Genomic DNA, 13,555 nt, shown 5'->3' with positions numbered 1-13,555 from the left:
TGTTTGTTTTTGTTTTCTGAGACAAGGTCTCAGTACACAGCACGGGATGACCTGGAACTAGCCAGATGGCCTAGGTTGATTTGAACGGTCAGCCCTCTTCCTGCCTCTCCAGCCTAAGTGCAAGGATGAAAGCCATGCAACGTAGTGACCGACTGGACTTTATTTCAGAAACATTACAGATAAATCAGAATAAAGAAAAATTAAAAGAGGAAAGCCCCAGTATTTCCAGCAGTATGGAATTCCTGGGCTAAAAGGATTTAATTCTGGGGAGAAGCGAGCATTTTCACAAGTTTCTGCTTTAGAGATTGTTGCACATGGAGCCTGAACTCAGCTGACGAAAGCAGCAATGATTGGACAAGGAGGTCAACAGACATGTGCCCCACAGATCTCTGCCTCCTATGCCTCCTAAGAACACAGAGCAAATCTAGCCACTTCCCATATCAGTTTCACGCACATGAAGAAGCCAGATGTACCCGTACCTAAATACATGGGGACTGGAGGGCCATCCCACTGCAGATGTAATGCAACTACCTATTCTTAAGTTATGAAAATGCCATCCGCACACGAATGCCCTCTCATTCCCCCAACCCGCTCTAGGAAAAGAACAAACTTTATTGCTTTTCAGGCATGTGGAGGAAGACATAAGTTTGCACTGAGCATCAAGCAGAGCTTGTTTTAAAAGCTTCAGAGCTCAGACAAAAGAGGACCAGTTTCATTAAACTACAATAGGATCAGATATAAACATTTCCATAGTATTTCACCACTGAAACAGAGAGAAAGGAGGACATTCAAATAAACGCAAATGTTTTATGACTGTCCTTATGGTAGCAAATTTACTGTATATAACAACATAAAAATTTGAAGGACAGCGTACATAGCTTTTATGTCTTGTTATAAGCAAATACCTATACAAAGCAAGCTTAAATAATCATTAACATATAGGGTAATAATGGTGTATTACAATAATCCATTATCTTCCTAGAGATCAACAAAAGGCTACTGCTTCTAAACACTGGAAGTCAAATGTACTCCCTTGTATGGAAAACATGTTACCAACCTTGTTCTAGCGTTACCTTCTTCCAGAAGGAAAGAATACGTATTTGAAATATTTCCATCACTATCACTCTACTTTAGATACATATAAATAATATTATAATCAAATCTATCATATTAACTTCAAATCTTCTTGATTTACCTCCTTAATTTTACACAATTGGTTAAATTCCTTCTCAAACATTTTGTAAACATAATTTGTTCCTCTGTTGCTGAAAGTCTTCTTAAACTGTTAACTTTTAAATTTGACAACACTAACTTAAATCTAGAGTCTGTTTCATTCACTTTCAAAGTCGGTCCCATATTTTCAGTGGGAACTCAAATAAGTAACTGAGCACTTAACATGGAAGAAAGCAATACCCTTCCTACAGAACTCCACATGGCCGACACATCCATCTCCTACCACAGGACAAGCAAGAGCAACCCAAGGTTTCATCACTGAAAAAAGGGAAGAAGAAGCTAGCAAGACCATCTATTTGCCACAAAGATACATTTCCTCATTGTGTATAAAGAAAAGAATTAAAAAAAAATTAAAGCCCACATACTGCCCAGAAAGAAAAATGCTTTTGGAAGTCTATCAGAAACCAACCCAGATAAACCAAACACTGTTAAAAATCTATGCTCTCCTCATTTGCATTAGCTTCTTTCATTATTTATGCTGCAGATGAACCTGTAGAATGTGCACTTCTGGTCAAAGGGCTCATATGTCTATTTTACTTGTATAGTCATTTGTGTTTATATAGAGAAGAAATCTGAAAATAAATGAGTAACATGATAAACTTATATGATGGCATTTCTTCTCTCTACCCCTCTCCATGTTGTCTATCAGAGAAGAACCATGGATGTTATTTATGCTCCTGCAGCTAAAGGCAGCTCCTTGCTTCCTGTATCGTTCTCACTGCAATGTAGAATTAAATACATGGCATGGAAATTGGCTTTCACTCACTTTCGAAGCTCTAGATAAAATTAGACAAACAGAATCATGTATTATAACCACACACAAAAACTGGTGACAGAAGCTAATTCAGATTTGGCTATATATGCAGGCACAATGAAAAACATGAATTCGTCTTCATTGTAAGCAAACACTTTATACACCCTGAGACATGACAATATCCCAGTTTTATAACCGGGAAGCATGTATCAATAGTTAAAACCATGCCTATTAGAGAAGACTGCAAAGGAAAGAGTAACAGGTACATTGTGGACACAGGGCCGTGCGTTACACAGTTCTTAAAACGGTTCCCTTCCCCTATATCCACCCCCTCAGTCCTCCGGGCCGTGCTGTCTTCTCTTTGCCTGAACTTCCACTGAACCAGGCCAGGAGTCACCTTTGCTACTTCTAATAAGAGCACCTTCTTGACCCAAGATGAAGCACACGCCCAGGTCAGTTTGGACTTCTTCCTGCACCTCCAAGTCACCACACCACGTGGTACACCAGGGAAATCAGAACGCTACCAGGTCTGTCCCTACAGACAACAATATTCCCCAAGGACTAACATTTTATGACATCCCACAGGAAAAAATGATTATATCTGCCTACATACGATGCTGGAAAGACTTTTCCTTTATCTGGTAGCCGGTTTGTTCTGTCTTACTAAAGCAATGAAGAAAACGATATTCAGTGGAATGTGGGAGCTACACCTTTTCGGACCCAAGAAAAGTGCGACCCAAGGCCGTGTTTTTCATACCTTTGCAGCCACCGACGAATTCGGTTTCTCCAGCAAGTCCCAAAGTTTCTTCCTTTTCTCCGGGCAACAGGTGTTATCAAACTCCTCTCCCTCCCGCTCGCGCATGGTCTCTGCCTCCCGCCTCAGTTCTTCGTTCATCTGCTCTTTCTTCTGATGGTACCGGGCTTGGCAGCAGGATTCCAGGTAAATCTCATCGATGCCCCAGTAATCAAGCTCTTGGCCAAAAGAGAGCGCACACATTTCTTCCATCATGTGGAGCTTCCCTGTCCGGTAGAAGTTTAGAATAGATGTGAAAGCCCCGGGATGTCGGTCGAAGAAATACTCATTCTCGTTCAGATTGTAGTCATCGCAAACCTCCAGGAGGCTCTCGTGCGTGTTACAATCTCGGAGCTTCCCCAAGCGTGTCCTGGGGAGCCTATCCAGAGTTCTCCACAGGACTTCGTGGTTAAGGCCCCCCACGTTGATCTTAACTCTCCGAGAGCACGTTTTGCTTCGGATAATGTCCACCGGTTCTGGAGGAAGAGAAAGTGTCGACCTGGACGTCTTCCTGTTCAAGCCAGGTGGAGCCTTTTCTGCCATTTTGAACTGGACAGAACCACAGAGCCAGGGGCCTTAGAGAGGAGGTCAGCTGAGGCAGGATTCCTCAGGAGCAGGCGTGTCCATGACAGCTGGGGAAGAAACAAGAGCATTTAGTCACGCACAGTTCTCCCACAGCGATGTCTACCTACCGGGTCACTCAGCCGTTACAATCGCGGGTGCCATTAATGGTCATTGTTTTCTTCTGCAGGTATAAACCTGGGTTGTAGGAAATAAGAGGGGAAGCCACATAATGAGGCTCCCAGAAGAAGCTGTGTGCTCACTTGTGCACATCTGTGTCACCGGTTCTTGCAGAGCAGTGCAGGTGCTGACGAGAGCCCCAAAGATAAAGTTCTGGCACGGTTATACCAGCTATGCCGCTAACCTACCCCGTCAGGTCCAGTCAACAACATCCATTTCAGGTCGATGACCTGCCTCCTGCCCGCACCTACTCCAGTCACTGAAGCCAAAGTCTGAGAGCACCTGGTCTTCTCATCTTCATGCAACGACAGAACTCTGGACATTATAGCTCCTAGAAACTGCTTACACTCTCTGCCTTACCCAGTCCCTAGCACCAAGGGCCCCAACTAAACTCTTTGCTGTCCTTGTATGTGTCACTACAAGACTCATTAAACTGGCCTAACATGACCATCTGAAAGCCAATCACCAAACAGCAACAAATAGCATCTACTAAGATACAGACTTGTCCTTATTATCTTGTCTTAAACCTTCAAGGCTCTTTGTTATTGGAAGTAAAACCTAGTCAGCCATACAAGATCCTCTCCACATTCCCTTTAAGTCCAAATCACTGTCTGGAAATCATCTACATCTATATCTATAGGGAATATAACTCAAAATACTTAGCGGATTTTGGGAACTTCGAAATGTGTGTAGATAGCTGAATGCTAGATAGATGATACAGGCAAACAGATATAGATAAAGCTATATCATGATATGATTTCCATATATATACACACATATATTTCAGTGTTTTAATTTTAAGTTAAGTAAGAGATCAACAATAATAACTAATAGTAAAATAGAAGATTTATAATAATATGATATATTACACATTATCTAAAACTAATTGTTAATTTCTATAAATTTTCTATAAATTTCCATGTAATATTTTAGGACCTTGTTTGATCATGGTTAACTAAAAACACAGAAAGTAGGTGGATAAAGGGAACTTTTCTTTTGTGTTGCACCAACCCCGTCACACACACAACACTGTTTTTAGGACTTGGTTCATTCATGGTGGATCCTGGTGGGATCTCCAACTCTTGTATTTGTTTTGATCAATAACTGATTGCTTTTCAAGATTTGGGCCAGATGTTACCTTCTTCAGAGGATCTTCCATGACACACTCCCTCTGGGATTAAGAAACTGTTATCTCTTGCCTTTCACCATGTAACTGAAGCAGTATCTTTCCGTAATGTACTGCAAGCTCCCACGAACAAGCCCACCCTTCTTTATTTTTACACCCTTGTCATTGAGTACTGTTCTTACACACGGGAATGGTTTGCTTTATTTAAATAATGAATCAATTCTTCATTTCCCATAAGGCAGCTAACAGTCAGGAAATGTATAAATGAAGTTATTGGGATTGTGGGCTTAAATGCACCAAAGTGTACACGCTGTGCATGTACAGAATATGTTATTGTATGCCGAATTTGTCTTCTTTTGTTTCACATCTCTTTCCATTGGGCACTAATGTTTAGAACATGATATTTATAGTGTTTCCCCTTGATGGTCTTGCTGTATTATCATCTGAAGCAAGAAGAATCCTCGTGGCTATTATCTTCTGAGTGATTTGGTAGAAAATCCCAGAGCTTTGAGAAACTGGTCCACAGAGCCCTCTTCCAGGTAAAACGCCATGTTTCACAAGTCAATGGCTCAGACTAAAGTGAACTGATGAACTTTGAGAACCGAGAGGTTCTTAGGGCTAGGACTTTATTGTAAGATGCACAGCCGTTTCTGCAAAGCCCAGGGTTCTTCATCTGCAAGTTAAATTTATTTCTCCATCTGGAGGCCAAGTATCCTCCGAAATGAATATGTTTGCCTTCCGAAGAAAAAGTAGATGGACTACATGAGAAAGGTTTTAGACGCAGGCAACAAAAAATGGGAGTTTTTTTCAGACATACAGTTACAGGAATATTTTAAAGATACACACACACACACACACACACACACACACACACTTCCCTCATGTCTGGCCAAAAATAATGTCCATTTTTACAAAAATAAAAAGGGATGAAAATGATTGCTAAAGTTGTTTGAGCTTGAGGTCTTCCTTTATGCAGACCAGAATAATATCTCATCCATACGGCACATAAAGCATTTACCATGATGAATAAATGAGACCGTTTGTGTAGAGACTTCTCTCAGAAAATACATCTAAATAAAATAAGGATATTCATAGACCTTCCTCTGGTTTGGTTTTTCAGCTACTGAAAGAAGATGAATAAGTAAAACCACATTCATGTTTATCAAATGAGTGCTAGTCCATCTTTTACCTTTGAAGGCTTGGACTTGCAGGTCTCATCCTTTCTTTCTGTTGAGAATTAGACCTACAAATAACAGACACTCTGTAATATGCACTGTGCTGTATTGACGGTCACGTCCACATTTTGTATCTTACTGACACTGAACTATAAATATTTTTAAAGAAGCAGTGGCATCAATATCAGGCAAAATTAGATGAAAATATTAGGGAAAGGGCAGTTGCAGTGGTGAGCACAGATGTCTCTTCCACTGAATGACGTCACCCCGATACTACCGTAACAACTCAAAGTCCGTTACTAGTTCACATGAACAATAAACACTAAAGCCAGACCGCTTTGAACTTGGAGACTATTCTAATTGCCTTTCCTTCACTGTGAGGAAGCACTAACCCCGAGCAACCTGGAGAAGGAAGGGTTTATTTGGCTTGTACCTCCACATCACAGTGTGTCACTGAAGAAAACCATGGAAGCACTTGAGCAGAGAGCTGGAGGCAAGAACTGAAGCGAAGACCACGGAAGAATTCCGCTTCCTGACTCACTTACTGCTTCCGCTTAGCTAGCTTCCTTCTACAACCCAGGACCACATGGCCAGGGTGGTACAATCCACCGTGAGGCAGACCCTCCTCCATCAATCAGCAGTAAAGAAAACCCCCTGCAGGCATAGCCATAGGCCAAGCTGATAGAGACATACTGTTCAGCTGAGATTCTCTCTCTTCCTGGGTTTGTCAAGTTCACAACCATGAACAGCCATCACAAGACCAAATGAACATAAAATGCACCTACTCTTTTTGGAATACCATGCCTTCTGGTTAAAATAGGGTTTTAATTAATTACCTCATGTATGAGGCTTACAACAAAGAGAGAGTACGTTAGCATGACTCTGGTAGATACATTTCCTATCTATGATCAAAGGTCTATGACCAAAGACCTGCCATCCTGTGATGGTATTGCTCAGAGTAAATGCCGTGTAGAAGTCACTAGCACGACACCATTTACTTAAAGCTTTTGCATGCCCATGGCTTATACTGAATTTTTTTTCAAAGGGTGTCTAAGTGAAAAGTGGAGAGAGGTCAGAAGACTTAGATTTCAAAATATCTTCCTCACTGATCAAGAACTTTCTATTATAAGAAATCCCATGTTGATTACAGATCCCATAATAAAAAGCAGGCCGAAACCCAATCCTCTCTTTCCAAAGAGAAGAGGTGACTGGGAGGACGCCCTGTTGATCCGACTTCCTTCCAACTTAACATTGTCCACTGTGGCTCTTGTTGCTGTGATAAATGTCTTCCTTCACCCTTGGCAGAATATTCTGCGTGCTTCCTGATTAAAGACATCATCTCTTGAGTAACTAGAGAACAGGAATAGTGTTCAGAGAGTCAAAAAAGTTTTCAGAACAAGTCAATAATTCAGGTACACTCCAGCACACCAGCCCTGAAAACAGAACCTTGGAGAATTCACTGGCCCTTTGTGTCTACCAGCTGGTGCCTCTCCTTACTTGCATGTCTCCACTGCCCTACAAATTATATGCCCTGCTTGTATTCCATCTCTTGTCTTCCTAACATGTATGTTCACTATGCCATTCACTTTAGTTGGGAAACAATCACAAATACACACACACACACACACACACACACACACACACACACACACAAAATACCAGAGAATATTATTTTCAGATTTACACTGCTTCCCCCCAATTTTTTTCTGTATCTCTTTTAACATAAAGACCTCCCGCTATGAAGCTATCAGATCTTGTTTTGGAAGAAAACAAAATTATGTAAACCAAGCTGTTGCTATTTTTCAGGTGCTGGAGGCAGAACCCGGTGCTTGGAAGTTGCACTCACTATGGTACTCCCGACAGTATTTTATATCCTTTCTCACTGCCTCTGACGAGATGTCACTATGTTTCCCAGTCATTGTTCAGATCCCTTAAGTTAATGTGGAGCAGCCTTCCTCCATCAGCCTCACCAGCAGCTGCACCCACAGGCATCTGCTGCTGTGCCTGCCCCCAGGTGCTCTCTATGGAAGGGTGTAGAGAGCCACAGCATCGCTTTCCACTCAGACTGACCTTTCACATTTGACCTTTCTGAGTGGGCTTTGGTTTCCTCATCCATGAGTCTATGATTCTTTGACTTTCCATGACACAGCCGGTGCTATTTCCCTGTCACTGTGGCTCGGTGGCATTTCCCATCTTCCCCCCAATTCCCGTGTTTACCTTAAACAGGAATAAACACAGACTCCCCCCAAATCAATGAAAACTCTTCTTTCCACTTCTGGCTTCCTAGCAGAAGGTGGTTTGCATATTTCACTTTAAGAGCCCTTTTATTTTTATCATGGCTTAGACAAGACTGCATTCTGAATATCATAAAAGTTTCACTCATTTTATTTAGTGTTTGGTTAATTCTATATTCTGTAGCATTTCATTTTTAATCTATGGTCTTTTCTTCCATATTAATTTTACTTCTAACAATGAATCTGTCAGTTTCCTCTGGGTTAGGTATTGTGTCTTACCACTCCAGAGTGTTGGCAAAATTTATGCTTTTAATTTTAGTAATGCAAATGGATACAGTACTGTGTTCTCTCACTTATAATTTTATATATGAAATTATGTCTGTCATTATAATTTTACTCCAGAAAAATTAATCACATGATTCAACCCGTATATAAGTAAAATATCAAATATGTAATAATTCAATACTTAAACTATAGGTGTTAAGTAACTGTAGAATTTGTATATATGTAAATGATCAGTTATGACAGATTATATCATTATGTCATGGATGAAATGGCAGTGAATATTCTTTCTTGGCAGGTGACATTTTGTCGTCGCTGGGTTGACTGTGAAGCCTGCAGCTGATCAATCGGCCAGTGCAAATGCACTCAACATTCCCTCATTAGTCTAAGAAGAAAGCGGCTTCCCCCCACAGTCAACAGCAGCAGACGCTGGAGGTTACACAGCTGCAGGCTTCTCCCAGCAGTGTGGAATTAGGCTGCCACCCGTGCCGGGCCAAAGCTGATAAAACACAACGTTCTGATCATGGCATCGTAATTACAGCTTCAGGCTCCAGGTTTGAGGAGGAGACTTTCTTTTCTTTGCTTTGCTTTTTTTTTTTTTTTCTTTTCTGGAGACTCAAAAATACTGGCATTATGTCATACTCTTGACACATCCTTAGTGTAACCAAGCAGGGTGAGACACGCGTGTGATTCTGGGAGCACAAAAAGCTAATGTTTCTAAAGGTCTCAGTGACGTCTCATTTTGGCTTTGTGCTGTTGGTCCATGCTGACCAGGTATTTGCCAGCCAATGGCTTGAAGACCGCTAAGTGTCTGCAATCCATATCTAGCTATGTGGTCGCTTCTTAAAATGTCACGCATGTTTCAAGGAGTAGACTTTTGGAGTGCTGCTTCTATTTCAGAAAATCACAATGATTATCTACGGTTGATATACGGAGAAAAAGACAAAATAACTGTTAGATGGTAATGATACCAGTTTTAAAAATCCACTCCCTGCTAAAATTCTTTAAAACACCTTTTAAAAAGGGTGGGGGAAAGCCATTAAAATGACAAACAACTTTAAAAAAAAAATCCATCAAACTTCTTAACTCACGACATTCTAAACAGACTTCCTGGAACCTCTCCAAGATTCTGAAAAAAAAAAAAAAAAAACGTGAGCAAACCAGGCTGACTTTGGAGCTTAGAAAGATGCTGCATTTCAAACTGTCCATGCCCTCAGCAGGCCAGACTTCAGTAAGGGCTGGGGTGCTGCTGTGTGGTGAGTACAGAGTACCACCCCTCTTCTGTAATCAATGACCGCTCATGTTTCTGTGACCCTCAGTTTTAGCACAACTATTTACTCTTTTTGTTAAAAACAAAAAAGGAAAACAAAAAACCCTAGACCTCCCCCCACCTTGCTATAAGAGATATGATGCTTTTTTTAGATGCACTCAGACGGATCCCCAAAGCTTGGCCTTTTGTGGTCACAGGATGCGTTGTGCTACAGTCAGAAGGGGAAACAGGTATTAAAGAAGTTGTAATATGAGTATTTTTCAATAACACAGACGTCCCCATATCTATAAATAATTTATTTTATTTAGACACCCTTTTCTTCACTAGAATACAGAATTATTTAAAGAATTAGACCACGTATGCTTGTGTTTGCAATAATTAGAGCATAAGGGTTCTAGACTCATATTTAGAACAATGGTCTTTTTTAATGTTTCTTTAAAGATATTCCTTTTATTTCTTGAGATTATAGAATAATTATATGATTTCTCTTTTTCCTTTCCTCCTTCCAAACCCTACCTTATACACCTCTTTGCTGTCTTTCATATTCATGTTTTTCCCCATTAATTGTTTATAAAGCATAAAGCTCAACTTTTACGGTAGCATCTGGGCATTCAAGAGGGGTGTTTAATACTATGATTAAGAGTGTAACCTTGTGAAGAGTTTGACCCTCTAATGGAGAGGTGCCCTTATGTTGGGACTGGAGGTGTATCATTTTTAGTATCTCTTTTTAAACGTCTTCCCAGAATCACAAAGGGGAAAAACAAAGATGAAAGCTGGTGAGAAAAATACAGAAAGCAACCAACAGAAAAGTTCTTAGCACAGAAGGAATAGCAAGAAATGGGCCACAATAATCTCGTGAAGACTACAGTTACTAGCTGGGGTTCTGTCTGGGTGGTAAAGTCAATTCCTTGGATGACTGGCTTGCACTTCATACTCCATTTGGATGTTTGGCATAAAGTAAAGTTGGGCATAAAGTAAATATGTTTGGCATAAAGTAAATTTGAAACCAAATTTAAAATGTTTATAAAATTTGGGTAGAATTTGAACATATTGTTAGGCCCTTTCTAATAATATTAGTTTTAATTCACACAATGAGACTCAAACATTCAGGAATACAATTTTTACAGAAGTGATATATCTCAGTTAGACCCTATAATAGTAGACATAAATTTTCAAATTATGTTCCTGTCCTTATTTTCCAGAGCTCAACACTTGATAGATAATATAACATTCTTAAGGCTCAAATGCTAAAGATTGGACTCTACAGCATAATCTATTTTTGATTGTGTGTGTGTGTGTGTGTGTGTGTGTGTGTGTGTGCTCTTGGAAGTCAGAGGGTGCCAAATCCCTGGGGCTGAAACTGCAGAGTGTTGTGAGTCATCTTACATGGATGCTGGGAACTGAATTCATGTCATTGTAAGGATAGTAAGTGCTCTTCATCATAAAACCTTCTCTCTATACCTCTAAACATAAATATTAAACATTCTTTAATATACATTTAAGTTTGGGGACTAGAACAAAGCACATGGCAGAAGAGAGCTTCGATATGGCCCATTTTTCATATTTATAACTTTTAACGCTTGACTCCAATAAAGTCACGTGACTAAGTTGACGTGACCCAGTCTATGTTGAGCTTGATCTAGAGCCCAGACCTGTTGATGCTGAGACAAGCCTCTTTCCGTCACTGCTGCCCCATTACCCTTGGATTTTCACTTATTAGTGAGCGTTTTGAAGAACAACTCTCATGTCAAAATAGCGAGACAAGCAAGCTCAAATTGCCTTTTATATATTGTTCATTTAAAGAAAGGGCAATCGCTGCAGTCAATAGAGAAAGGTGAACCTCCCAGACTCTTTTATTTCCTCTGTCTTTCCAGTCCAGTCTCTATGGTGACCACCCTTTTCTTCTCCAGACCCCTCCAAGTGGTTCTGCTTACTGTAGACCTAGCTAGCAGCAGCTCAGAGTCCTTTCTTGTCAAAGGTGCTTCTAAGGTTTCCAAGCTCTCAGAATAAAGATACTGAGATACAAAGTCCATGACACCTGAATGCTTTTATCTCTGCTTCTCCCACAGCGACCCACCTGCCCATCTCTCTCTAAGTCCTAGAATCTTCTTTCATTTATGTTTACATGCTATTCTCTCTCTGCCACAAGAAATTTGTGCAGCTTTTCCCCCATCTTTATCTCTAGACACCATCTTACAGCTGATATTTCAGGTCCCTCTGACTTCCTTAACTATACAATAATTCTCATATTTTAAGACTTCTTAGAACCAGGCACTTTGAGCCTGTAGCAACAGTGGTTACGATATCAAAATTTTATTTACTTATAAATCATTTGCTTTCATCCCAGAGACCTCATATTATCTACTATTTCTCCAATCCAGTACGGCTTCCTGTGTGAAATGCTTTGTTTCCACCTTCTCTTTCTGGCAAAGCCCTACTTGTTATTCTCAATTAAATCAAGTATTTCTTCCAGAGAGAAGCAACAGCCCTAGCCTCAGCGAGTCATCATTTTGTTTTATCTATTATGATGCTTTTCTTATATAATTCTGTAGATAATCCAGAGTTCTTTCTTCTTAATTTGTTCAGTAAACATTTATGAGAAACTCCTCTGCTCAAAGCCATTGGTGACATCTGGAACTCTTAGACTCTAGTGAAAATAGAGAGGCAAACAACAAAACAAAACAATAACAAAAACGGGCAGAACATGAACTGGTATTTTGCCTCCACACTCACTCAGGGAAACAGCAAAGTCAGAGTCATGAAGAATTCTGCCTGCCTGCCTGCCTGCCTGCCTGCCTGCCTCCCTCCCTCCCTCCCTCCTTTCCTTCCTTCCTTCCTTCCTTCCTTCCTTCCTTCCTTCCTTCCTTCCTTCCTTCCTTCCTTTTTTCTTCCTTCCTTCCATCCCTCCATTACTTTCTCCTTTACTTTCATTTTTCTTCTTTTCTCCCCTTTCTCCCTCTCCATCTTACCTCCTCTCCCCCTCTCTCTTTTCTATCTTCCTCTTCTCTTCCCTTCATCTGACCACCCTCTAGTCTGCCTTCCAGACATCCTTCCTTCCTGTCTTTCTGACTAAAAGATGATGTGTTGTAGACTCTACTACAGAAAGAACAGAAAGAAAGTCATTAATGGACAATATTTAAACATCAGAACTCATCATAAGTACATGTCTGCTTGGTTTTATTTTTATTTATTTTTTTAAATCATTACTAGTTAGTAAAGGAAACAGGTCCCTGAATTATAAACACTACGGACTCTATATCCCTTGTGAATAATGTTTTCCATCTATTTTCATAATCATGGAAGATCGTTAAGCATCATTTTTAAGCATCCATCTGTATATACAGTGTTTAAATATTTCCTTGTCCTGCCCCCTCTCTTAATCTACTATATGTGTCTGTTGTACAAAAAACTGGGGTCCTACAAAAGTGGCAAATAGTTAGTGGAAAGAGTAGAAGCAGATGGACAAAATGACCTACTAGCATCTATGAACCCTGGAGTGTTTAATTACTAGCAATAATAACATTTAGCACAATCTGATAAGAAAATATAAAAGCATTTGAAAATGAGAAAATGAACTAATCAATTTCCATCAACAGTTTCTAAAATAAAAATGTGAAAATTAGGGAACCACAGATGGGCTGATTGAAGCCCTGAGTTCATGTGATTGGTACCAGATGATACAGTCTTGAAATAAATAATTTCAAAGACAGTGTGGAAAATAAATCATAAAAATTATGGCAAGAACAGTAAAACAGGGGGTTGTTGCTTTTCACCCAGGGGAAAATATTCAGAAATAAAGGAGGATGCAATGAGAGTGGTGGTGGGTCAGGGGTGTGCTTCCTGCTCGCGATTCTTATTTAATATTCTGCTGTGGTCCCCACTCTTTCCCCTCAAGGAAGGTCTGGTATTCTAGATTTGGTGATGGTGGAATCTCAACGTATGCTTTG

General features: G+C 40.2%; 1 protein-coding gene across 1 annotated transcript in view; it reads right to left on the bottom strand.

Moving 5' to 3' along the window:
- Positions 1-13,555, bottom strand: part of Kcnb2 (potassium voltage-gated channel subfamily B member 2) — a 417,473-nt gene that overhangs the window by 386,537 nt on the left and 17,381 nt on the right. The window contains exon 2 of the mRNA XM_048420430.3: positions 2,745-3,412. Coding sequence (XP_048276387.2) covers positions 2,745-3,323 — 579 coding nt within the window. The 5' untranslated portion in view covers positions 3,324-3,412. The remainder of the gene's footprint in view (positions 1-2,744; positions 3,413-13,555) is intronic.

Source organism: Myodes glareolus, chromosome 16, assembly GCF_982192425.1.
Source record: "Myodes glareolus chromosome 16, mMyoGla1.1, whole genome shotgun sequence".
Taxonomy (NCBI): domain Eukaryota; kingdom Metazoa; phylum Chordata; class Mammalia; order Rodentia; family Cricetidae; genus Myodes; species Myodes glareolus.
Note: the sequence above shows the minus strand (reverse complement) of the source record. Positions and strands in the feature narration are given on the sequence as shown.